General features: G+C 51.0%; 12 protein-coding genes across 13 annotated transcripts; 5 read left to right on the top strand and 7 right to left on the bottom strand.

Annotated features, from left to right (window-relative positions):
* The first annotated feature begins 177 nt into the window (after positions 1-177).
* Positions 178-1,446, top strand: PV05_00632 (uncharacterized protein). Its single transcript, XM_013465546.1, has 2 exons — positions 178-370; positions 420-1,446. The coding sequence occupies exons 1-2, from the start codon at positions 247-249 to the stop codon at positions 605-607; spliced, it is 312 nt and encodes a 103-aa protein (XP_013321000.1). The 5' UTR covers positions 178-246; the 3' UTR covers positions 608-1,446.
* Positions 1,404-3,184, bottom strand: PV05_00633 (uncharacterized protein). Its single transcript, XM_013465547.1, has one exon. The coding sequence runs from the start codon at positions 3,125-3,127 to the stop codon at positions 1,619-1,621; it is 1,509 nt and encodes a 502-aa protein (XP_013321001.1). The 5' UTR covers positions 3,128-3,184; the 3' UTR covers positions 1,404-1,618.
* Positions 3,185-3,660: 476 nt separating this feature from the next.
* Positions 3,661-5,180, bottom strand: PV05_00634 (uncharacterized protein; the record flags this gene model as incomplete). The annotated part of the gene is made up of 3 exons (XM_013465548.1): positions 3,661-4,230; positions 4,335-4,886; positions 4,940-5,180. 3 exons carry the CDS (start codon positions 5,178-5,180, stop codon positions 3,707-3,709), a joined length of 1,317 nt encoding a protein of 438 aa, XP_013321002.1. The 3' UTR covers positions 3,661-3,706.
* A 344-nt stretch (positions 5,181-5,524) lies between these two features.
* On the bottom strand, positions 5,525-7,790 carry PV05_00635 (uncharacterized protein). The gene is made up of 2 exons (XM_013465549.1): positions 7,449-7,790; positions 5,525-7,392 (listed from the first exon to the last, which is right to left on the bottom strand). The coding sequence occupies exon 2, from the start codon at positions 7,257-7,259 to the stop codon at positions 5,733-5,735; it is 1,527 nt and encodes a 508-aa protein (XP_013321003.1). The 5' UTR covers positions 7,260-7,392; positions 7,449-7,790; the 3' UTR covers positions 5,525-5,732.
* Positions 7,791-7,858: 68 nt separating this feature from the next.
* PV05_00636 (uncharacterized protein) lies at positions 7,859-8,866 on the bottom strand (the record flags this gene model as incomplete). The annotated part of the gene is made up of 1 exon (XM_013465550.1): positions 7,859-8,866. One exon carries the CDS (start codon positions 8,864-8,866, stop codon positions 7,859-7,861), a length of 1,008 nt encoding a protein of 335 aa, XP_013321004.1.
* A 637-nt stretch (positions 8,867-9,503) lies between these two features.
* PV05_00637 (uncharacterized protein) lies at positions 9,504-11,430 on the bottom strand (the record flags this gene model as incomplete). The annotated part of the gene is made up of 5 exons (XM_013465551.1): positions 9,504-9,653; positions 9,695-9,750; positions 9,845-10,976; positions 11,028-11,171; positions 11,236-11,430. 5 exons carry the CDS (start codon positions 11,428-11,430, stop codon positions 9,504-9,506), a joined length of 1,677 nt encoding a protein of 558 aa, XP_013321005.1.
* Positions 11,431-11,893: 463 nt separating this feature from the next.
* PV05_00638 (uncharacterized protein) lies at positions 11,894-13,383 on the top strand. Its single transcript, XM_013465552.1, has 3 exons — positions 11,894-12,066; positions 12,137-12,564; positions 12,616-13,383. The coding sequence occupies exons 1-3, from the start codon at positions 11,989-11,991 to the stop codon at positions 12,899-12,901; spliced, it is 792 nt and encodes a 263-aa protein (XP_013321006.1). The 5' UTR covers positions 11,894-11,988; the 3' UTR covers positions 12,902-13,383.
* PV05_00639 (uncharacterized protein) lies at positions 13,341-17,361 on the bottom strand. Its single transcript, XM_013465553.1, has one exon. It carries the CDS (start codon positions 17,230-17,232, stop codon positions 13,531-13,533), a length of 3,702 nt encoding a protein of 1,233 aa, XP_013321007.1. The 5' UTR covers positions 17,233-17,361; the 3' UTR covers positions 13,341-13,530.
* A 117-nt stretch (positions 17,362-17,478) lies between these two features.
* On the top strand, positions 17,479-19,506 carry PV05_00640 (uncharacterized protein). The gene has a single exon (XM_013465554.1). The coding sequence runs from the start codon at positions 17,648-17,650 to the stop codon at positions 18,602-18,604; it is 957 nt and encodes a 318-aa protein (XP_013321008.1). The 5' UTR covers positions 17,479-17,647; the 3' UTR covers positions 18,605-19,506.
* PV05_00641 lies at positions 18,218-19,531 on the bottom strand. Of its 2 annotated transcripts, none has more exons than XM_013465556.1 (3): positions 19,235-19,531; positions 19,066-19,165; positions 18,218-19,018 (listed from the first exon to the last, which is right to left on the bottom strand). In XM_013465556.1, exons 1-3 carry the CDS (start codon positions 19,412-19,414, stop codon positions 18,636-18,638), a joined length of 663 nt encoding a protein of 220 aa, XP_013321010.1. In that variant the 5' UTR covers positions 19,415-19,531; the 3' UTR covers positions 18,218-18,635. The 2 variants fall into 2 exon arrangements, with proteins under 2 accessions (XP_013321010.1, XP_013321009.1); XM_013465555.1 differs by having other exon boundaries at positions 19,066-19,186.
* A 150-nt stretch (positions 19,532-19,681) lies between these two features.
* Positions 19,682-21,653, top strand: PV05_00642 (uncharacterized protein). The gene has a single exon (XM_013465557.1). It carries the CDS (start codon positions 19,984-19,986, stop codon positions 21,550-21,552), a length of 1,569 nt encoding a protein of 522 aa, XP_013321011.1. The 5' UTR covers positions 19,682-19,983; the 3' UTR covers positions 21,553-21,653.
* Positions 21,654-21,975: 322 nt separating this feature from the next.
* PV05_00643 (uncharacterized protein) lies at positions 21,976-23,760 on the top strand. The gene is made up of 2 exons (XM_013465558.1): positions 21,976-22,883; positions 22,938-23,760. Exons 1-2 carry the CDS (start codon positions 22,525-22,527, stop codon positions 23,407-23,409), a joined length of 831 nt encoding a protein of 276 aa, XP_013321012.1. The 5' UTR covers positions 21,976-22,524; the 3' UTR covers positions 23,410-23,760.
* The last annotated feature ends 189 nt before the right edge of the window (positions 23,761-23,949 follow it).

A 23,949-nucleotide genomic window follows, 5' to 3' on the forward strand; every position in this document is an offset into this window, starting at 1 on the left:
GAAGTATCTGACATTGGTTTTGGGTATGAAAAGAAGGAAGTCAGTCAATCCAGAAGCAGTCACACGCCGCTTTAACATCCCGCCTCGCCGCTAGACCTGTGCGTGACAACACGTTCTGCCGCCTCTAACTGACACACACGCTTCTCTCTCTCTTCTTCCCTCTTTTCTTTCGCACGAGAAAAATTCCCGCTGGGCAGCCACTTTTGACCCGAATTTTGCGAAGTCCGTCGAACGCTGCTAACAACCATGGCTGTCAACGGGACTCCCTCGCCATTCGTGACCCTTGTGTCTTCTGACGGTTTTGAATTCCACGTTCGCCGCTCAGCAGCCTGCGTGTCGGGCACAATCCGTCGGATGCTCGACACCCAAAGTGCGCGCCATCCCTCTGTATGTTTGCATGATTCTGATCTATATCTTAGGCAACTTTAGTGAAGCTCAAACTGGCGTCTGTCACCTCGAAAACATTACCGGCATCGTCCTCGAAAAAGTGGTCGAATATTTTTATTACAACGAGAAGTACCGTAATAGCGAAGGCGTTCCGGACATGGACATACCTTCTGAGCTGTGCTTGGAACTTCTCATGGCTGCTGATTATCTTCTCACTTGAAGAAGCGGGACTACGAAACCAGAAAATGGGTCAATTGTTCACATGACACTGACCACCTGCTCAAGCAAGCACACATCAAGAGAGGTCAGGAATACGCCAAGCAATATCATTTCTGATACCTTGGGGGCACTGAGATATCTCGTCCGAGGTATTCTTGGCTGTACTCATCCCTATTCAGATTGAAGATCCGTCCAGTCTCCACAACATGTCTGTCTTGTGGAAGCCAGTGAGACAAGACCTCTCAGTGTCAGCAAGGCGCACCATATTGGCAATCCTAGAGTTCAGATCCGACATGGAACTCGGTTTAGGCTCCCAGGACCTAGAGCCATATGAAAGAACGTGAGCCTCGTCAGATTCTCGAGGACCATGGCAAAAGATACCGCTGGACATCCTGTTGCCGCGAGAGTTCGTTCTCGTATTGCAATCCGTCTCAACAAGATCAGAGACGTTGATGAGTACAGATCAAAACTGGGACTTCTGAGTTCAATAGTCCATGGCAAGGGTCGAAATTGTCTCAAAAATCATCCCCTTCCTTCCTCCCCATCTCAAGCATATACGTGGCCTTTCTCTTCACACGGGTCAACGTCTATAGAAGGTGGCAGATCAGAGCCTACTCCCTAGATCATCAGGCAGTCCGCCTGGCTATTTCTCCGTGCTGATAGCGGACGTTCTCTCAAGGGGAGACAATACTTGCATTCCATCCAAGCTGAATTATGCTGTTTGAATGACATTTCATAGCCATGTTTTTCACCAGCAGTATGACCTTTATCATGATAGACTCAATCGAATTGCGCTGGTCAGCTCATGCTCTCTTGCGTGTAATATCTAACGGGGTATCATATCTATGCTGGTTTGGCGCCTCGAGACTCATGCTCAGCGTCTTGACTCATACCATCCATCCATAAGACCATCGATGGGCCACGATCTGTGCAAAAGTATCGCAACGCCACCCTACATATACCTAATCCTCCCAACTGCCCTGTCAGTATTAGTCTGGTTGCCGCCCATTCATTAACTACTCTTTCGCTGATTCTGCTGCTTTTGCGCCTGCTGGCCCTTTTTTCCAGCCCCTCCCCCTTGAGGTCTCTTTCCTTTTGTTCCAGCTCGGGCTTTTTCCTCGTACAACTTCTCCGCCCCGAAACACGCGTCGCTCAACCTCAGGTAACTTACAACGCCCATATCCACGACCGCAAGCAGGACGTTTTTCCTCCCATGCTTGATGCGGGTCTCTAGCCTGCCTGCCTTCTCCTTCGACAATGCATCGTCGGGCTGGGAGTCAAGTAAGTCTCCGATCTCCGAGAGTGTCGGCACAGATGTCGTCCGCGCATCGATCACGGCGACACGGAAGTCTGGCGGGGGAGGTGCTGTTTTGCGGTATGCGTTCTGTCCGCTGGCTTTCCAGACGTGGAAGTGCACGCGGAACGGAGGTCGAGGGTTTGATCTGGATTGAGAGGAGGGAGAGTCGACGTCGGTAATGGAAGCAGATGGGGCTATCGTCTTGCTTGGGTCGTGATACGGTATCAATGCCAATGCCCGGAATATATCTGTGTAATTCCTGTACAGGCCTGGCCCGAGGAGTGGACCAAGGGCCGGACAGGCCTCGCCGTGGTGCGGTCGGAAGAGCCACGAGACTAGTCTGTGGACCAGGCTGGCGGCATTCGAGAGTGCAGTTGGGTGCGGTGCGATGGCGGCAGGTGTTGATGGAGGCGGTGTGGAAGTAACAGCTCGAGACTCGATCTGTGGATGCATATGTCCGTTGACCTGAGGCGGGTCGTGGTCATGCCATGTCGGCGCTCGCTGGACAATATAACCGGTTCTCTTCAGCCCGGCGTATACAGTGTATCGTTCCAGAGTCAGGCAGTCTTTGCCGATGAAGCTGGCGTATGCACCTTGTAAACTCATAGGCAGCTCGCCAATCTTCGGACCAATCTCTTGCTGAGATCGCGAGTTGTCCTCGTTGTCAACCTGGTCCGTCGGTACTTGGGATGCGGCGTCACCTTGTATCGACTGATACTGCTCCTGCTCTGGCTCATGTTGCTCTTCATCTTCCTCAGTATCAGGCCATCTTATATCCAAAGTTCCCCTTTCCAGCAGAAACAGTGCCTCTTCGGGCAGCAACCAAGTCCGATTATATCTGTCCGCCAGGCCCATGACTTTCGAGTGCGTGCCCTTGAATATCGGGACCACGACGCATCGCCCGTGCCTCACTCCGGCGCCATTGTCGTCCCATCTCCAGTCCTCTTCATCTGGGAGGTATTGTCCTACAACATGCTTCCCTGTGTGTACCCGCACCGCGCTGAGGGCAGTGTGCATGGCCAGGCGTGACGCATCGAGGGCAGAGACTTGTGATCGTGTAGGGTTCGGCTCGAAGTCTTTTGTGCCTCGCTTGGGGACTATGGTTTGCCCACTACTCGTGGATGTGAGTTGAGCGAGGAATCGGAAATCTTGCGTTTCATCTTCGAGGTCATCTGGGCCTGAGGCGGACGTTGTAGGTATGGCATCTTCGTCTGCGTCTGCCATTTAAGCCTCGGTGCGACAATGGGACCAGTAGATCGCTGTCTGTCCGCCTGGTTGCGGCTGGAAAAGTAGGCTGGCATTTATTGACTGCGTTGTCGATTAAATATTTCATGACTCAGGGCATCGAGGAAACACGACCCCGCGAGTCATGCAGACTACCGTAGTCGGTATCTTATCTTAGCGTGGTTGCTCAGCCTTGCCCAGAAGCACTGAATGCGTGATCGGATGACTTTGAACACTCGAGTAAGCTGGCCAACAAGCTTGTCTAAAAGGAGACGTAGCTTTTTGCTTCTGATACTAGATACATGAAGCTCGATCTAGCCTTGCAAACGCCCAGTGTCAACCTCCAATGTCGGAGTCTCCTGAATAGAGACAATCAGTGGCGTCCTTGAGGACTATGACAGTCCATTGACATGCAGCAAACGAACAACCTTCTTCTTTCCAAGAACACCAGGCCAGTACCAATGTTGGCATCGCTTGTCCTTGCGATATCAATTGCTTAGTAGCCTTCTGATTCCGCAGCTAATTCTTTGAACATGAATTTGACCAATTTCCTAGATCACAACTGCTTCTCTCAATGTTTCATTCAGATGCATGGATCGACAAATCCTCAACCTCCTTCACGAACTCGGAGAAAGGGCGGAACTTCAACAATGGACCTGCGGGATTGGTTATGTCATCATCCGAAATGGCTTCGCTGCCTCTTGGTATGCCCATCGACTTTCTTGGTTGAAAATTACCGAGGACGTGAGTTGGCGGCACTGGGAGGCCCTCCTCTTTCAGACCCAGGCGCTCTCCAACCGATATCAAGTCATAACGCCCATGTATACCGCTCTTTTCTTCTGGGAGTTCAAAGAATGGTAGGCCGAGCTCGGTATAGGTATCCATGGTAATCGGAGTGTCTGGGGCCGGGGTGCCTGTGATAGCTTCGAATGTGGACGAGTTAAGGATCTGCACGTTGAAAACGACCGTTGCAGCGGCGTTCCACGCGGCAGCAGGGTAAGGATCTCGGAAGATGGCCTGCTCAATCAATCCTCCTACAGCAATGCCCATCTCTCGGCAATTGTTAGGAGGTGGGCCACTACCCCCTCCTCTCATCCCCAATACTAAGTGGAAGGTATCATTCTGCCAAAAACATGTTAGAGACAATCACTCCGTGCGTTCATTGATGGAGGTCACATACGTCATCTCCTCCAGTCAAGTCAAGGACGCGCTGCGCTAGATGGACCGTTAGGGGACATCAATTTGCAACCGATTGAGCACTTACAATCTTCGAGCTGACGTCCTGCGTAGATCAACCTCTGCTGAACTGCTGGAATACTTTCTTTCAACGCCATCAGCTTCTTCACGTCAGCAACTGTGCTCTGGGCGCCAATCGCCAATCTGGTTGTTTGCCCTCCTAATCTTTTGACCAGTATGGAGAAAAGGTTGCCCAGATTGACAGGCGTAACCTCAAACTGCAGACCGCCGCATGCCTCTTGTCCAGTGACCTGAGCCTCAACAGTATATCGATTGCCAAGATCCATAGCAACAAATTGTTGGACGTATCCATCGTCGCACGTAACACCATCCAACCATTGCTGATGAGGAGCGACCACGTAGTCTTGTACGATATCGTCCTCCGAAGAATGATCATGGCGATGGCGCTTCGCCTCCTCTGTCTCGGCAGCTGCTTCACCTGAGACGATGTTCACGGCACCAGCGTAGACTTTGACCGCGAAAGGTGTACTTCCTGAAAAGTTGATCCACATTGCCTCCATCGCTATAATCGCATTAGTTTCGTCATACTCAAAATTATCTGGAGCAAATTCTCACGGTGCATTGGCATGAAGAGTCCTCCTTTTGCGACCATGCTTGCAGGCAAAATGTGGGCATAGTCCTTGATTTTGAAGAGTGGGTAATCACCCAAATCAGGAGGTAGTTTGGAGTGGTCATAGTTATCTGGAACTCTCACAGTTCGCTTGAAAGAAATGTCCAGCTCCTCGACTCCGTTCGCGCGGTGAATCTCAACGATATGGTCGCCGCGAACGCGACAGTTGTAGGCGTGCCGGGTCATCTCGTCTGATCTAGTGAAGCTAGAGTAATTAATCGGGGCAACGAGGGGAAGTAATGTTGGTAATGTCAGTATGTTGGGTGGGAGAGAGGCGCGACAAGTCGAAGGGCGGTTCGTAGGCGGTGGTGAAGACCAAAACTCACATGGTCGCGCAGGGAAGTCAAACCAGGTTGATAGCGACGGTGAAGTAGGAGTGAAAGAGGAATGAGGTTGTCTTTTGTGGCAGTAGTCATCTCTGGCCAGGGCAGAATCTCATTGTCCATCGCAGATGTTTGTATAGTTTGCTGTCCTGATTGTCTTGCACGGTCTTACCTTTTCTTCAGGGACTGGGGGCATCAATGGTCTTGTTGACAATGAATGAGTCGATCTCTTGTTGTTGGCGTTTCTCACTTCGCAGTCCCATCTTTCCGGCAGCCTTGCGCTTTTGTAGCCGCAGATACCTTTTCGCACCACCTCATATCGCTATGTCGAGAAGGACTTGTATGGGATGAATCAATAATTTCATCCCTGGTGACCGGCGTTGCAGAGCCCAGAGTCTCGCTGGTCATTCTGTTCTTATAATCGAGCTTTGACCTGCCCTTCGACCTCCTTTGCATCACGTTTCGCCCACTCCTTCATCAACTTCCTCACAATTTTGCCACTCGCCAGCTTTGGTACTTCGTCGATGAATTTGACGCCACCTTCCAGCCACTTGTGCCTGGCAACTTTGCTTGCAACAAATTTCTTGATGTCGTCTTCCGTGATTCTGCCCTTGGCGTGCTCCTGAACCACAACATACGCTCTCGGAAACTCCTCGTCGTGAATCGTAATACCAACCGTGGCGGCGTCTGCAACATCGGGATGCTCCAAAAGGACGGCCTCCAGCTCGGCAGGAGCAACTTGGAGCCCGTTAACCTTGATGAGCTCCTTCTTCCTATCAACAATCCACCACTTTTTGCCTTCCTTGCACACCCCAACATCACCAGTCTTGAACCAGCCGTCGGCTGTCTTACTTTCTCTTGTTGCTTGCTCATTTCGCCAATAACCCAGCAGCATTTGAGGCCCTCTAAGCCATACCTCGCCTGGCTCACCATCTTTCGTCACCTCCTTTCCGTCATCGTCAATCAACATAGCCTCAGTATTGGGCAGAAGGTATCCTATACTTCCGGTCTTGTCTTGGATCGTTCCCGGCATCATTATACCGGCGCATGTTGTCTCAGTCATTCCCCAGGCTTGAACAATATTCACATTGAACCGCTTGCAGACTTCGTTCTGCAACTCGCTCTTCAAAGGAGCAGCACCACAGAGGATCTGCCGTAGGCTGCTGATATCATACTTTGAAGTTTCTGGCCTTTTGCTCAACATGACAATGACTGGTGGCACTGATTGGAGTGTAGTGATCTTGTACTGTTGTATACACTTGAGGAACTCTTCGTAGACGAATTTTGCCATCACATATACCGGGACCTTGAGTCTGCAAGCAATGTTGATGGTCCATAGCTGAGAGTAGGCGTGATATAATGGGAGGAAAGCCAGCCAACGTTCCGGACCTGGATTATCGGCTGAATACTGAGTGCCTTCGTACTTATTGAAGATTGATTGAGCTGAGTTTGCGATCAAATTGCGATGTGTGATGCATACACCCTTCGGCAGACCGGTTGTTCCACTGGAGAAATTGATTGCGGCAATGGTCTTCAACGAGGCTTCGCCATGTAGGGGATCCCATTGCCACGACTTAGCTTCGGATGCTGTGGCTAGCATTGAGTGCCAATCTCGAACACCGCCTCTGGTGGGACCTTCTGTGTCAGAAAAGATGAACAGGCGGTCTTTGGGTATGTTGGCCTGCCTTGCAGCCGCGATGCCAGTATCCAACAAAGAGGGATGGATAAGCACAATGGCCGCCTCGATGGCCTTCATCTGGTGTGCAACCTCGCCCACTGTATAGATGGGATTGGCGCCAGTGAAATAGCGCTTAGAGCCTGCACTTGCAAGGTATACCGCTGGCACAAACAACGTGTTGGGAGTGAAAACCATGACTGCTTGCTGTTCTTCCATGCCGAGCTTATCAAGGCCCAGGGCGAACCTCTTGATCCAGGAAAGCATTTGCGCCTGTGATAAATTGACGGATGGATCTCTCGCGTCTATCCATAGCGGCTTGTTGGACAACGGTTTATCGGGAGGAAATAAATATGACAGGATGTTTTGCTTGGGTATGTCTAGTGGTTGGTGAGGCGAGCTGTAAGGCATCTTGTCAGGCTGCCAGAGATTTGGGCCGGTAGGAACACAACTCACTTGTTGATATCGCTCCAGACGTAGAAGAACAACCTATTAAGTACCCACGGTACCCTACCTTGCTTGTCAGGGACTTTGCCTCGGTTGTAACTTTAGGATTGGAGACAGGAACAGCGTAGCTTCGGTGATCGTTACGTGGCTTGACTGGGAGACTGGTATGTTGGAGTCCCCACAACTTCCCCAAGCTTCTTCCTCAGCGCAAAGTACAGATCTGTGAGTATCCCAATCGTGGCCAATGTGCCTCTGTACAGGTACTGGAGCCCCCTGTCGCTTTCGCTAATTCAACATGTTCCCTAGTTACATCTCGAAGCATGTCTTATCAATCATACTCCGTTTATGCACGCTGCTCGAAGCCATGATACACGCCGAGTATCAAGGCTACTCCAGCTACACAATGGCTTGTCATCCTATCAAAGGCCATCTGCCGGCGTCCAGTACTTCATCCAGCGTCTGTCGATTGTTCCAAAATCATGGTCCTTCTGGTCGTAAAAGCGTAAATCCGTGCTCAGACGGATCTTTCCGCCCGGGTCTTGATTGCCGCCTGCAGAATGAATGGTGTACGGAAGATGAAAGACGACATCACCAGCTTCGTAAGGCGCAACCAGCCAGCGAAAGGTGCCCTTCGATGAAAAGTGCTCGTGGTCTTTCTGAAAGGTCATTGGATCTGTCCCAATCACGCCCGTGGCAGACATGTTGCTATTGAATGCCGAAACCTTCTCTTCCATGGAGAAGCCCTCAGCCCGCTCAGTGAAGTCATCTTCGATAGCTTCCGCAAGTTCAACACCGTTTTCCAGATAAAACAGTCCCCCACCGACAGGACTGAAATCGCCAATAGGTACCCACGCAGTCAGAAAGAATGCATCTCCACCTCGGAGGAAGAGCTTGTCGTAGTGAATTCCAGTCGATTTCCCGCCGGGGATATTGTGCCGCAGCATGGTTCTCAACAGCATTACTTCTTCGTCCCAGCCCATCAGCCCTCTCACCGCAGCACGTAGCTTTGGATGCGCCACGAACTCTAAGTACTGTTGCTGGACGTGAGCTGTCACGAGAGCTTGAAGTTCATCACCTGTCGGCTCGCCGCCACCGATGCCGTTGTGGAGTGTGACATCCTCCTCGGAATTATAGATCCCGTCAACGGGGTCTGTTCCAGGTTTCAATAAGCCAAAGTCCTTGAAATGGGAGAAATAATGCTTTCGCATCTCAAGGACGTCTTCTCGAGGAAGCAGTCCCTTGACCCAGACGTATTCATCTTCCATCAAACGACGTCTCATCTCGGCAAGTGGTGTGTCAGCGGATGTTGGGCGTAGCCAGCCAAGCAAAGATTGAGGAATCGAGCCTTCTATTCCCTTGAAATCGGTTGGAAGACCCGCATTAACAGCTGGGGTTTCGAGCTGCTGCGACAAATCGGTGGCAGCCATGGTCTCAAGCAGGCTGCTCTTTCAAAGGTTGATCTGTTGATGATACTTGGTTCGCTTGTCGACAAGATTGCCTATCAGAAGCAATCATCTTAGTCCAGACGTTGATGTCTCTTATATTCACGATGCGGGGAAGGTTGCTCCTTACTGTGTTGCCACGATATGGGCTTGATCCGTCGCCGATCGCCAGTCGGATTCGGCGAGTGGGCTTTGGAAGCAGGCTTTCTTGTACCATAGTAGTTCCAAATGGTCCCACTTTGTATCAGCTAAGGGCCGAGTCAGAGCGGACGTCGTGGCTCCATCTTGCGATGAGATAGGAAGTGTGCGATCGAATCAGAGGTCTGTCGCGTGGTGATGGCAAATGGTCCGCAGCAGACTCCATCACAAGTTTCGGAGTAAAGTAAGGTGCTCAGTCATCCAGAAGACGCAGCCTCGCCTGGCCTTTTCAATCACGCAGTCGAGGCTCTGGTAGAACCAGCAGTCTTCTTGAGGAACCAAAGTATGGAGTCGAAACATGATTTCATTGCTGATGATCAATCAGCTATTTAGCCGTCATTACCTGCGCCATTGCATAGAAAACCGCAGTTAACTCCCATCTGCCAATAGATAGTAAAAAGAAAGCCTGGGTATCTCTGAATTCTCACTCCAAGCGCCTCGTCGCAATCACGAACGTTGAAAACCGTCCACTAAGCATGTACTGGGTCCGAAATTCCGTGGTCAGGCCAGCTGCGGCTACGATGGCTTGGAATTCGCGCTCGCGCGACACAAAATGTAGTTTGACAGTAGAAATCTCGTGATGTGAGTGCTAGACAGCCCTGCCTCAGGCTATACCTTGGTTGTCTTGACCACTCTAGTGTCCACGGAATGTCCCCATGAACCAAAGCGACCTTGAAATTGTTAGAAAGATGTCCCAGGACAAGGGGATCTGAGAGAGAAGAGCGTGTATCGTCGGGACAACATCTGGAAGAAGACATGACTTACAATTATCACCGTAATAGCAGTCGGGTCTATTTGGATCGTTCTGCGGACACCGATGACCATAAATGCACTCGGGGTCAGAGCAGTCCATCTTGTAATAACAAGGCGTCATTCGTGCCACTTCACGCAGAACATTGCGCTCCCCTTTAGACAAAGGATATGTATGTGAATGTGAGCAATTGTTCGAAGTGCAATATTCTGGCCCCTGAAGGTAGTAGATATTGCAGAGCTTGAGTTTCTTGATGCGCTGGATTTCGTGATTTGGTATCGAAGAATCAACCTTGTCAATTCTCTGACCATGTCGATTTCGATCAATGCCTTTGGTGGCTGACTTTGGAATTATTGGTTCAGGACTCTTCAGGGACGTTGGCGTAGGAGTCCGCGTACTGCTCGCCTTCGGCGCTGGCGCCGCAGGAGCAGGTTGAGCTGTCAAACTAGCCCAGGTTATAGCAGGCGTACTCGAGCTTGATCCTGTCCCATTCGTGGTGTTTGAACCCACGCGGGACAGGGCTGGCAGAGTTGCTGTAACTGCTTGCAATGGACCACTAGATGTAACTGCCGTAGGACCAAGCTTTGTGGCACGGAAGACATTATCAAACTTTGTGGACTTGAAGTTCGCCTTCATGCTCGTAATCTCTTTCTCAAAGGGTACGCTCTTCAGGAGAGTGACATGGTCCAATACCGTGCTGTCCTGAATTGTCTCTTCGAGCAATGTTGCGTAGTGGGTGTCGTTGGAGCAGCCCAAGATGATTTGATGGCAGTGACAGTCGTAGAGGCTGGTCTGAAATTGTTCACAGATCTTTTCTTTTGTAGCATCCGGCTGTGTACCAGCATCGGTAAAATCGAAAAGTAGCTGAGTACTATTAAACCCGCGTACAAAATCATCGAATAACGGTGGTCGCTCGACGACCTTGAACTTGGCGAGTGTCTCAGATAGTGACTTGATATTGGCGTAGATCCGTACAACAATCTTGGGAGCATCGAGGTGGTGTAGCTTGTCGGCAACGAAGGCATTCACTGAATCGAAAATACTGTTTGCAGCCTCTTTACCACCTTCTTCACCCTTGGACAAAAGCTCCTTGGTGAATATCAGATTGTCACCATCGATGAGGACTGTTACAAACGGATTTCGATCCTGAGATACTTGTCAGTCCTTGTTGCCACAAGACGTTTGCTTAGTGCCCACCATTATCTTCTTGACCTGCAAAAGTTGCTCGTGTAAGGCAGATTCTCGCATTTGATTGTCTCTGTTGTAGGAAACTTCTCTGCTATGGTCGAGTTGTATTCTATCGAGCTGATTTTGGGTGTTTTCGAGCTGGAACAACAGATCCTGTGTCCAGAATTAGCCATCCGGCAGCTCAGAGACAAAGAGATGGATGAAGTGAGGTCCATACCTCTATCAGCTGATTTCTTTCGTCGTCGAGGCTTCTAAGACGTTTGTTTCGCTCTCTGAAGGACATCTGAGGGTCCATCACACCGATATCGCCAATTGCACGACTGGATCTGAACCCATTTCGAGAACCGTAGTCAGGGCTGGAATTCAATAAAGGATGGTCGAAAGTAGGAGAAAACGGATCGTAACGCGCCATGTCGGGCATTGAGGATGTCAAGAAGTTTCTAATAAATTCCAGAAAGATGTGAGTGGTATCTCAAAAGGAAAGCGAAGTCCCTGTGTACTGGTGGCGGTGAAGGTGAAATGCAGGACGGTGTGCTGCAGGTAAAGGCGAAGGCGCAGGCGCAGGCACAATGTACTTACTTTTTTTTGCAGCCAAAAAGATGATGAATTTCTGGGGAACGCGTAAGGTTTAGTAGCGCATCGATTGGAGTTGCAGAAGCGCGTCGATGTGGGCAGCGATTCGCCCTGGCCAGCGCTCTGATGTCAAGTTCCCATGCCTAGCGCAGGAGCTGTGGGCGGTAAACTACGGTTAAATAGATGGTCAACGCTTAACCAGAAACAGCACGTCTTCGCTGCGCCCAGCCCAGCCGCAGTTGCAATCCCCAGCCCACCCAAGGTGGCCGCAAACAGGACAGTTCTCCAATTCCTCATTTTTCGGTTTATCAAAAGTAGAGCTGCGATCCGTGTCCTTTTCGACCTCGTCCGTGTTCAGTACATTCCCTTTCCTCTTCTTCCTCAGTACGCCTTCATCATGGGACGGTTCCTGAATCTCGCTCTTCTTCTCGTCGGTTTCCAAGCTGCCGGCATTTTTGCCCAAGCAGCCGATGCTGTGAGTACACACGCATTCAACTTTCGGTTTGCGCACAAAAAGAGACAACACATCTGACTCTTATTCTTAGGTCGAGGAAGAAGTCGAAAACCCTTCCACCAGCCCTGCCCTTGCTGTCACCGTTGAGGCATCCTTTCCCGATGCAGAGATCTTCGGCATCAAGCTTGTGAATGGCAAGCCCACCGAATCTGTCCTATCCTTCATGAATGAAGAGCCGGAGCCGGTCACCGTACAATTCGTTGGAGGTAGCTTGTGGTCTCCTGATCTGGCGAACCCGCGCATCATTCGGAACTTGACCACTGCTCAATATGCCATCGAAATTCCACCTGGCGAGAAGCAAAGCCTCCCCTACCGCTTCCAGACCAACATGCACCCCCAAGATATGCGCCTGAATCTGGCTGCTGTTGTGAGCTCACACAACACTTTCTACACCATCCAGGCCTTTAATGGCACTGTCTCTATTGTCGAACCGGATGCCAGCATCTTCGATCCTCAAATGTGAGTTGGCGATCTCATGTATAGCTGGTTCCAAAAACTAACAAACAGCAGTCTCTTCTTGTACTTGTTCCTCCTTGCCTGTGCCGTCGGTGTGGGCTATTTCTTCTACAACATCTGGATCGTACCATATTTCCCACAGAAGCGGAAGCCTGGCAAGAAGACTCCGGTCAAGAAGATTGATGTTGGCTCTGTCGTCTCCGACAGCGAAGGCCCCGCTGTCTCTACTGGCGCCCAGAAGTATAACGAGGAATGGATCCCAAGTCATCACATCCAGCGACCGGAAGCTCGTCGTGTCAAGAGTGGTGGAAGACCAAAGAGTCGTGGCAAGCCGGAATAAAGCTATCCACAAGTGCTAGCCATACTACTTTGGCGGCACGACGGAATGTTCTTCTGTCCGAAGCCAGCAAAGGTCTGGACAGGAAAGCGCACAACCATTGAATCTCAAAAGCGAGCTATGTACGAACAGTGACGAACGGGCATGGGCATGGACTTGCATATGAAAAGGGGTACATCTTGGTGATTTTACCGGATGTGAAACATTACTTGGATAAGACGGGCACCGTACTGTAGACGGTGGACGAGCCGGACAGGAGTGGAAACTAGGACAGATACCGAGAAATAAATTCCTTTCTGTCTGATGAGATGGTCCAGAAAGAAGAGCCACCGAGACAGAAAAGCAAAATCAAATTAAAGAGCCGTGTGCAACCACACATTCTTTCGCGTGATGGCCAGCTGTATACGAGGCTCCTAGGTTTGACCTGATGCAAGAAAGGTAGGTATGTTTTCATGAACACTCATATCGGACAGAACAATCAATACAACCACATATCGCAAATGCACTGGGCATCCGCTTCGTCGCCATTGCCAGATCGATCAGATCAGCGACAGCCTCACAGGTAGTTGTTTCCTCACGGCACTCAGCAGCTGCAACATCAATGCCACACGATTGTTTGGATCAAACCGAGTTCAATCACCCATGATATCATCATCCTCAGCCTCGTCGCCTTCACCATGTCTCTCCTCCTTAGCTTCGTTCTCTTTGCCATGATCCTCGATATCATCCTCAGCCAACTCCCGCTGCCTCAGCTCCTCTTCCTCATCCCTCTCACTGTCCTCAATGTCATCATCGTCGAGCACCATCTCCTCGCTCACAACCGCCTTCTTCTCCTTCGCGGCCTTCACAGCTTCACTGGGCTTCTTCCCCTTCGCCTTAGCCCCAGACGGCTGCTTTTGTTTCTTCTCATCCAAATACGCCACCAGTGCCGCATAATTCTTGCCCAACTTGTTTCGATTCAGCAAGACTCCCTTCTTCACCCTCTCATCTTTCACCGCACCCCCGACAATTGCAAAGATAATCTTACTCGTCAGTTCACACAAATTTTGCTCCGCCAACAGCGCGGCTTGTTTCTTCGCGTTCTTTCCACCTCCGCCACTGCCTCCAGGCTCTTCATCCTCATCATCCATATCCGAGTCCTCATTCTCATCTTCCGAATCCTCGGGCGGCTTTTCTATATCTTCCTCATCCTCGTCCGTTGCTGCAGCTCCCTTTTTCTTCTCGCTGCTGCTCAAGATCTTTCTATGCGTTTTTCTAGCAAAGCTCTTCTCCAGGCGCTCATGCGTGACCATGACTTCCTTCACAATATCCCCTGGCACAGCGGTGATAAGACTGTTCAAGTTTTGCTCAACATCTTCATCTAGTGCGCCCTTGTCAGGACGCATGTTTCGTATTGTAGTAAAGAGGGCGAACAGCTCGAGAACATTCAAAATCGCACTGTAGCGGACTGAATCAAGGGGGGCGCGCAGTGAAATAACCGGCGCTAGATTCTCCACGAACGTTGTGCGTGTCATGGCGAAGCTGGTCAGACTCCTGATCGACAACTGACCTGCGTCGTTCGAGGAAATAGCTTTCTTCAAGCCGACCATTTTCCAGCGGAAGTACCGCGAGAATAGCTCGATGAGAGTTGTGCATAATTGATCTTCCAACCCTGAGAACGTGTCCGTGGTATCTTCATCCGGCTCGCCACGCTTCAGAAGCTGTAGGAGAAGACTCAATAACGTGCCTTGGTCAGCTTTATCTTTCTGCTTTCTGCTCGCGGCCGGGCCGAGTCTACTCTCCAATAGTTGAGTGCAGTCACATACACCGGCCAACTCCGTCAAGCGCGTTGTACTATTCACCAATGCGGCCAGCGAAGATCTATCGAGAGTCCCTCGCTTTTCGACATCCTTGCCCCGAAGGAGGTCCGCGATCGTGGTTATGGATTCAGTCCAAATTTCTTGGACCTTGGAGTCAACTGCTTCCTTTGACTGTTCGTAGCTTCGAGCGTTCCTGAACGCCACGCTCGCAGCGGCAAGGACTTTTTTATCCGAGTGCGAGGTGAATTGTTTGCTAATATCGTCGAGAATGGCGGAGTAAGTGGCTTCGCCGCTCTGGAGGTCGTCGATCAGGCCGATATCCAGGAGCTGTTCAATGCGAAGGATAGATGAGGCAGCTTGGGGAGTGCTCCCGAATTTGCTCAAAAGGTCGGGCAGGATTTGAGTGAGATTTTGGGCCGCGGCTTCCTGCTTCTCCCGAATATGGTCTTTTGCGGCGTTGGTTCTTCGGTTCGTGGGAGGTTCGAGTATGGATTGTAAGTATTGCTTGACCGAAGCATGGAGGACGTCCAGGAGGATGATATCCTCGCCTGGGCTGAGATGATAGGCTTGCTGGACTTGGACATTGATATCCTCGTCGTCCCCAGTTGCTGGGATCGAAGAATGGTCATACAGGAGGTAACCAGCGAGCGACTCCCATTGATGTAGTTCTTTCATGTAAGGGTAGATGGACTGCGTGGCAAGGGTGTATCTGGAGTCAATGGAGAGATCCCTAGGCAACGGGCGACCGGCCGTCCCGTCTATGGACTCTTCATCGTTGTCATATCCGGCAAGGATTGACCCCAAACATTTGAACTTGATCCAAGATCGAGTAGGTACAGCATACTCGTCTACTTCGTCCTTATCGGGCAGAGCTGCTTGATACTGAGCTTCATCAAAGTCCTCAATGCTTGCTCCGTACAAATCCTCGATGTTGGAGACGAAAAACTTGGCCACAGCCTTCCGTACTCGTGGTTCGCTGTCGAAAATCAGCCGGCCAATTGTGTCAATATCGTCAGGCTCAAGAAGTTCGGCATCTCTCAGCCTGTCTAGCAATTCGATAGCCTCCACTCTCACAGTGACATCAGCGTCCCTCGCACCCATCTCGACCAGCCTAGGTCGAAACCGGTCTGTAAAAGCTCGCAACGCAGCGACATTTTTCTTGTTCTTGAAAAGATTCTTGAGTTGTCTGACGTCTTCAAGTCTTGTTGGAGAGCTTGTGTCGTTCAGGACCCATCCAAGATATCTCAGAAACTGGCCTTCAAGAAACATCTTTCGATAGAGCACAATCCAATTACCGAGTGCAGCGACACAAGGAGCACGGATTCTTTCTTCTACGTCTCGGTACCGATGGACGTAGACGGTGTCGAAGGCATCTCTCAGCTGAGCATCTATTGCTTCGAGTTTTCTCTCTGCATCTTTCTGGTTGTTTTCAATCGTCTTGATGCGAGCTTTGTTGACGCTCTTTTTCTTCTTTTCTGCGTCCATTTGTGCCTTCAGCGTCGCCATCGTTTCCTGCAATTCTTTTGCAACCTCACAAAGGGCAGTGCTCATTGACAAAGATATTATCGTGGCGGTGTGCCGGAAAGATTTGTAGTTGGCGCCTGACATGGTCGCAATCCAGACATGAATGTTGTCGTAGACTTCAGGCTGGTCATAAAATACCGAGGAGGTGTGTAGTGCTTTGAGGACAGCGTTGAAAAAGTCCTCCAAGACAGTCTGAAAGCCAGCATACTGTTTCTGCTTCGAGATCAGAGGATAATCGGGCGACTTTTGCTGCTCGTATTCCTGAAGTATGTCTCCCAGCTTGGTCGGTACTGAGTCGAGGTCTTCAACATCCTCGGATTCGATCTTGGAGTCGCACCCGATACACTGCAGTACAAAGTTGATCAAATCCCGAATGCCAGCGACACTATCGCTTTGCACGGACTGAAACCATATGGAAGCAGCATCTTCGGCTGACCGTCCTCTGCCAAACACTTCGGCGTACAATCCTTGTAGATGCGCCTGGCTCGGTCGAGCGCGCGCCTTCTGTGTTTTTGCGGCTTTTCCTCCAGCTGTCCTTGTTGTGTTGGCTGGGCGCATGGCTAAGGTGGTACTTGACCCACCAGTTGTCTTTGCTCTTTTGGTAGCAGGTTTCGCCGCTGCCGCATTTGCTCTCTGTGCTCGTCGTTGCGCTTTCAATTCCTCTTCGTCCGGCTCATCTTCACTTTCGTCTTCATCATCCTCAGATTCTTCTTCCCCGTCATCTTCCTCGTCATCCGCATCGGTAGTGTCAGTTGGTCTTTTGCGCTTGCTCGTCCCGTTGGTGGGAAGGCTGCCTTCGTGGTGTTCTTGGGAGAATATTTCTGGTCTACGCACAACTCTACCAGATTTGCGACGTGACTCTTGTGTGCCATTAGGCGAACTGGAGTTGACGTCCATAATGACTATGGAGATGAATGTTTGCGGCCAGATGGTTGTTGACTCGGTCGCAAGTTCGTGGATCAGGGTGTTGTCGGCAAGGGATTCGAGCACGGAGGCCACGTAGAGGAGCATGCAGTGTCCAACGTGGCTAAGTGAGCGACTACGACGATAGCTGACAATGCCCGCAGGCAAACTTCGTCGTCAAAGAGTGGCTACCGTGCATGAAGAGAATCAACACGCCCCGTATGGATAGAAACGCGCGACGCGAAGGCCAGAGTGGAGTGGAAATTCGAAAGTGACCGCGGCGGCAAGGATGGCCTTCAAGTTATTAGAGGGACCCCACCTAATATTTTCACCAAGAGCCACCACCAGCATCACCAGGTAGTTGAGCGACCACGCCCAACACTTTCGCTGAAAACATCGACTTCCATGCACGGCCGCCTCTCGAACAGTCATAGCAGAGAACGCCCTATAAAAGATAGCAGGTAAAGACCTACAACATGCAGGACTGACCACTCGTTTCAACTGCCTTTGCTCCGAGCAAGGTATGTCGCTACCACTCTCACCTTTCGCACCGTCTTCCTCCCTTCCAGGAGCGGGAGAGATTATCCTGGTCCTGCTGCCTCCCGGTAGACAAGTCCTACAGACCTTCAAGTACCAATATCCTCTGAAGCTCATTGCTCCCAAGCCTCACAGCTCCAGCGATGACAAGCACGTGACGATCGCTTTTCTTCTTACTTATGGCGGAGGACTCGTCGGAGGAGACCAGATCAACCTGAAAATCGAGCTGTATGATTCTACTCGGCTTGCTTTGCTCACTCAGGGTAGTACCAAGCTCTTTAAAGCTCCAGAGAGATCGGTGGTGAGCAAACAGAACCTGGACGTCAAGATCGGAGCTCAAGCAGCTCTGTGCTATCTACCCGACCCGACACAGCCATTTGCGGAGAGCGTGTATGAGCAAAGGCAGACCTTCTACGTTGAGCCCGGTGGCACCAGCAGCTTGCTCATGCTAGATTGGGTAAGCGAAGGTCGACGAGCTCTTGGAGAAAGCTGGACTCTCTGGAGTTGGAAAGGCCGAAATGAGGTCAGGGAATCTGATGAGCGATGTAGAGGACGACTGCTGTTGCGTGATGCGGTTATGCTTCAAGAAGATGATCTTGGTGGCACCGGCCTCATTGACAAGTCCAACAATATGGGTATCTTCGGCACGCTAATTGTATATGGTCCGCTCTTTAGAGACCTCGCAGAGTTTCTCATCAACGAGTTTACAAGCCAGCCTCGGATTGGAGCCAAAAATTGGACTAATGACGCCACGATACATGCCGAGCGAGGAAAGCACGCAGAAGGTCTCCTTTGGACAGCAGCAAAGGTTCGAGGTTTCGTCCTGGTGAAATTCGGAGCCGAGGATCTTGACAGAGCAAGGCACTGGCTCGGAGGGCTTCTCAGACAGGAAGGCACGGTTGAGAAGCTCTTTGGTCATCAAGCACTCATGTGTCTTAGGTGAGACTCTGTCTTCCAATATGATCCAACACCGTCTATCCTGTTTTGAAGAGACGATTGCCAATGTCTCCCACGCCAGGCTTGATCATGCCTTTGTCAGTCAGACCCTCGTCCAAGCCACCAATCCATACTTCGGTGCCTTCCGGCCACTCTTCTGCCGCTCTTGTCACACCAGGGTATGCACCCAACACGCTCAACACTATAATCTTCTCGACACCCCATTCTTTGAGTGATTGAATAGCAGCAATGCATGTCTGTCCGGTCGCGATGATGGGATCCACGACTATGGCCAATTTCGCAACATTGGCTTGTGACTGTGGCAGATTGTTATAATACTCGACAGGTTGCAACGTCAGCTTTTCACGAAAGAGACCAAGGTGGTGTACCGTCACAGCTTCAGGAAGAATGCTTTGCACGGCTATACATGTCAGTCGCAGGGAAATCCGCTGGCATGGAACAGCTTACCTTCAACCATTCCAAGTCCGCTTCGAAGAATGGGCACAAGGGTGATCTTGCTGCAGTCTACGGCCTCGAAGCTATACTCGAACCCGATGGGTGTCTCGTCCTGCATCACTCAATGGTCAGCCTGGGATCGCAATCAGCAAGGTTATCGAGGAGTTGTAAACTAACTGACCTTCCCAGCTTCTTCAACCTCAAGATTGGAAAGCGCATCGACACCCAACAGCAGTGCTATCTCGTGGACGAGGGTTTTGGTTTCACGAGCATTGGTGGACTTGGAACGCAGCTGTGACAGCTTTGCGCGGAGACAAGGGTGTTTGGAGACGCGGACATTGGGAGGAAGATGCGGCGCCATGATAGCGGGAAGACTGTTGCATAGGAGTAGCAATGAAAGACCAGAAATAAGGAAGATAGATCAGAAGGAGTTTCAACACTTAAGGATTGAACGCGCATTGCTTTATCGTTGGCCGCGGCGCAGGTACCGTGTTAATGGATTGTTGGCGGGGTGCCCACATTTCTTTGTTACATCTGCGCATGATCTGCGATAACATCGGGCAGACCGGCACAGCCAAGCCCCGGTTGATTGAACTGTTTTCTGTTCTTGCGCTTCTTGAACCTTTGCCAGGTACAGTGGCCGATGCCGCAGACAGTGTATGACTTGACACCCAGCGGCTGGTTAACAGCAGGGACAATATTAAATGTGTATATGCTATCCACCTCCTTAAAAGGTCGATGCGGGCTCGCGTCTGCTTGTTCGGTACATCCATCCATCATATGACAGCTTCCACTTCCAAACAACTTCCTCACACCTTTATCACAAGTCAAATACTCTAGTCAGCCCTTGCGTAGAGTCTAGATGGCCTGCAACAGACGTCCTCCGACTTCTTCTCCTGGATAGCATCTGTCACCGCGATTTAAAACGCGATGGGAGGCAGCAAAACAAATCATCTACCCGAGCATCGGACGCCGGAGCACCATCCAGAAACCACCAACATTCCTTCATACTACCAGGATGTGACCCAGATGGATCGCGATGCGGAAATGGAGGGTGAAAGCGAGGACGTCGGCGACTCAGAGTTGACCGAGACCATCCTTCCACCGCCCGCTCGCAGGGAAGACATCCGCTATCCCTCATGGGAAGACACAATCCACCGGCCCAGCAGGCATGAGCTACATGAAGGGGATGGAGAAAATATGGAGTTGACTGAGATGAATGTACCACCTCCCGCACGGCCGCAAGGACGCCGGGACTCGCTTGAGGCTGCCATGCAGAGGGTTAGCTCGTCGAGAAGTCGGAGGAAGAGTCGCGAGGCAGCTCTTGGAGAAATTGCTGTGCCCGAGCCGGCAGAGAAGCCGTCCGACGAAGAGACCGCAGTCGAATCGCCCTCCCAGCGCAAGAGTTTGGAAGACCAAGAGAAAGTCGCGGCAGAAAGGGAACACATGCCCTCGCCTTTCTTCCTGGAGTTGGTCACCGTGTCGGCTCTGATATTCTTCTCGCTACTAGGCACACTGGCACGATTGGGCGTTGACGCCGTCACATTGTATCCGAACACACCAGTCTCGTCTAGGATCCTCTGGGCCAATTTGGGAGGCTCCTTTTTCATGGGGTTTCTGGCCGAGGACCGACGTCTTTTCCGGCAAGAATGGGGATCACCGAATCCGAAAGCACCAGCGTCAACCCATGGCAAGGTCAAGAAAACTATTCCGCTCTACATTGGTCTCGCTACGGGGTTTTGTGGAAGCTTTACGTCCTTTTCCTCATTCATTCGCGATTGTTTTCTCGCATTGACAAATGACCTGCAAGGACCTTCGCCAACATCACCTTACCATGTTGAAAACAACGTACCTTCGAGAAATGGTGGTTTCTCCTTTCTTGCCCTGATGGCAATACTGATTCTCCATCCCGCCGTATCGCTGGCTGGTCTCAATGCAGGGGCCCAGCTGGCACTGCTTCTACAACCTGTGACGCCTACAATTCCGATCAGGATCACACGTTCTTTCTTCGATCCGTTGATGGTCCTGCTGGGCTTTGGCTGCTGGCTCGGCGCAGTATTTTTGGCTATCTGGCCCGCCGGCAACGATGAGCACTGGCGATTTCGCGCGGTCTTTCCGTTGGTATTCGCACCTCCAGGTTGCCTTCTCCGGTTTTACGCGTCAAAGCACTTGAATGCTATTGTTCCCTCATTTCCTCTAGGTACGTTTGTGGTCAACATGTTCGGAACAGCAATTTTGGGCATGGCCTTCGATTTACAGCATGCGAGCGGCGTCGGGGCATCTAGTCCCACTGCTTGTGCTGTCCTGCAGGGTATCATGGAAGGCTTTTGCGGATGTCTAACGACCGTGAGTACCTGGGCGGCTGAGATAAATGGACTGCGCAGAAGACATGGATGGATCTATGGCTTGACGAGCGCGTGGATAGGTGTGGGGTTGATGGTAATGATAATGGGCAGTATGGGGTGGACTGTTGGATTTAAGACGCCGGTCTGTAGTTGATATTGATCATGTGTAGTGTTTGTACTCGTAATACTCCGCACTCGAAGCCGATATAAACACCTTGCAGCATCAAGTAACTTATGTACTATGGTAGTCCCTCGAGAGACCCTAGGTGGAACTCCTTTCTCGAGACCCTTGTGCATGTTCTCGAAATTAACCATGCGAAAGAGGCCAATCAGCCTTTGCTTATGTCAATAAGCTTCAATTTGGCGGCCGTAACACGCCTTTCCGGAAACTGTTTAGTTGAAACGACGATACGGCCATCTCCCTGTCAACTGCTGGCGCGATCTGCGAGAAATATGCGTGCAATGTTTGTTGCCTGACGAATGCTGATACCGCGACCATACAGTACAAGGAGGGATCACTTATCGGAGTTTCCCTTGCTTTATCTGCTAGCCACGCAATCATTGGCTTTGCCATTGCCAACTCGGATATTGGAACTTGGAAGGAACTCCACTGCCTCTCCCTTCCCCATGTTGGTTCAAGTTGCTATTTTCCCTTTTCACGCGTCAGCCTTCCTGCTCTTCACACTGCACACTCTGACATTGTTTTGATAGCCTTGTCAGCGGGCCAGCCATTCGTTTACTGTATTCCATTCCTTGCTGCATCATCCCGCCCTCATCTCATCCGGCCCGAAATCCAGCTCAATCCAGCCTTCCAACCACCGAACCTCCGGTCAGCTTCAGCCAAGTTGAGGCTGTGAGGCCTTTCCACATCATCCCTCCGCCATCATACTCCTCAAGTCGCAGGTCGATCGCCGTGGCGTTGTTTTGACACCCTCACACTTCTTCGCTGGCCTGTCTGCCTCCATCACTGGCCTACACTGCTGAGGGAATATTGGGAGCAACGACAGCCCGCAAGTGCACAGGAGCAGGACCCCGTGACAGCAAACTCCGAGTGGAGGACCATCTATAACTTGGGAATAGAGAGCCCCGTCTCTAGCAGAGTGTGCCGTCCTCTACATCCGTCAAAATGTCCAACAAGATGGTCAAGACCGTCCTCTTCTCTCTTCTTGCCAGCACTACTCATGCGTTCATGCCTGTGGACATCCAGGCCATTCCTTCCGAACTCGAGTCAAATGGCTGGTCTGCCCTCACAACATTAGAACCCATCACACCTTCACCATCTCCTCCTACACCTCTAGCGACTGTCACACCTACTCCAGATGTCCAGGTCCTCCCCGTCCTGGATCCGAATATCATTCCGGATCTTAAACGTCAAGTTACCGGCCAAGGCACTGGACTGGCAGCCACGGCTATCGGCCAAATCTCGCCCATCACCACATACTACGCTAATTCTATGAAGGATGGTACCGCAGTCCAAGTCCCTGTGTAAGCATTTCAGCCTGATTACTCCTACCGCCACAGCCTTCTGACAATTTGCAGTGTATATACGCAGACTTTTGCCCCTGTTCCTGACCAATGGCCATCAGCCACTGCTGGAGAGATTGGGCTTGGTACGATTCAAGGCACGGTTGGCGTCGTCAAGTCGAAGAGAAGTCTGCCCACGCAAGTGGCCTTGGTAGCCAATGAGGGCACGACACCGGAAATTCAGACACAAAGCGAGAAAGAGCTGTCTCCTGCAACAGAGCCGGTCGGGGAAGTAGCTAAGACAATTCAGGATGACATTCATACTTTGGCGGACAAAGCTACGGCTGAGGACCCGGAAATGTCAGATGAAGAACTCAACGAGGCTCTCGAGTGTGGAATGGGCTGCACGACGCTCCATGTGAGCAAAGATGGAAGGACTGTAACTGCTGACTGCAAATGCAGCGCCAATGCCGGACATGCGTTCGGAGTCGCAGGGTTGACTGTGGTGGCGGTGGGCATCGTTACGGCATGCTTGAATTTCTTGTGAACGATACCCCAGTGTGTTTGAAAGGAGTTGCGATGAGAGACTGGTTAATGGAACGCATGGTCACCCGAGTCAATGGTCACTCGGACGGCGAACATGACATGGGTTTAGGGGGTGGAGCCTACTTCTGATGTTTGATTGCATAGGAATTCGGCTGGCCGCCATGCGTGAGCGTCTATGGTATTGTTAAGTACTGGAATGTACAACTCTTTCCAGAGACATATCTCTATCAGGAATGAAATCGGTTAACAAGGCCGATATCAAGATCGCTCCGCACTCCGAGTGTGACTACGGGGTGCCAATAGACTTAACAGCAGAAGTATTGGTGAAACAAAGGGCTTCTCGTAAATCGAGCATAAGCGTCGCTCATCTTCTATTGAAGTGAGACCGAGGACTTGTAGACAACTTCGGCTAGAACCTGGATTTGTACCTAGTGATTAAGATAGAAGACATTGTCACTTACTGAAAGTCTACTGTTCTCTCAAAATCGTGGTGTTCTTCACGGACGAGGCTAAATATTCCGATTTCTGGGGGTGAGGTACC

The sequence above is a fragment of the Exophiala xenobiotica genome, assembly GCF_000835505.1.
Source record: "Exophiala xenobiotica strain CBS 118157 unplaced genomic scaffold supercont1.1, whole genome shotgun sequence".
Taxonomy (NCBI): domain Eukaryota; kingdom Fungi; phylum Ascomycota; class Eurotiomycetes; order Chaetothyriales; family Herpotrichiellaceae; genus Exophiala; species Exophiala xenobiotica.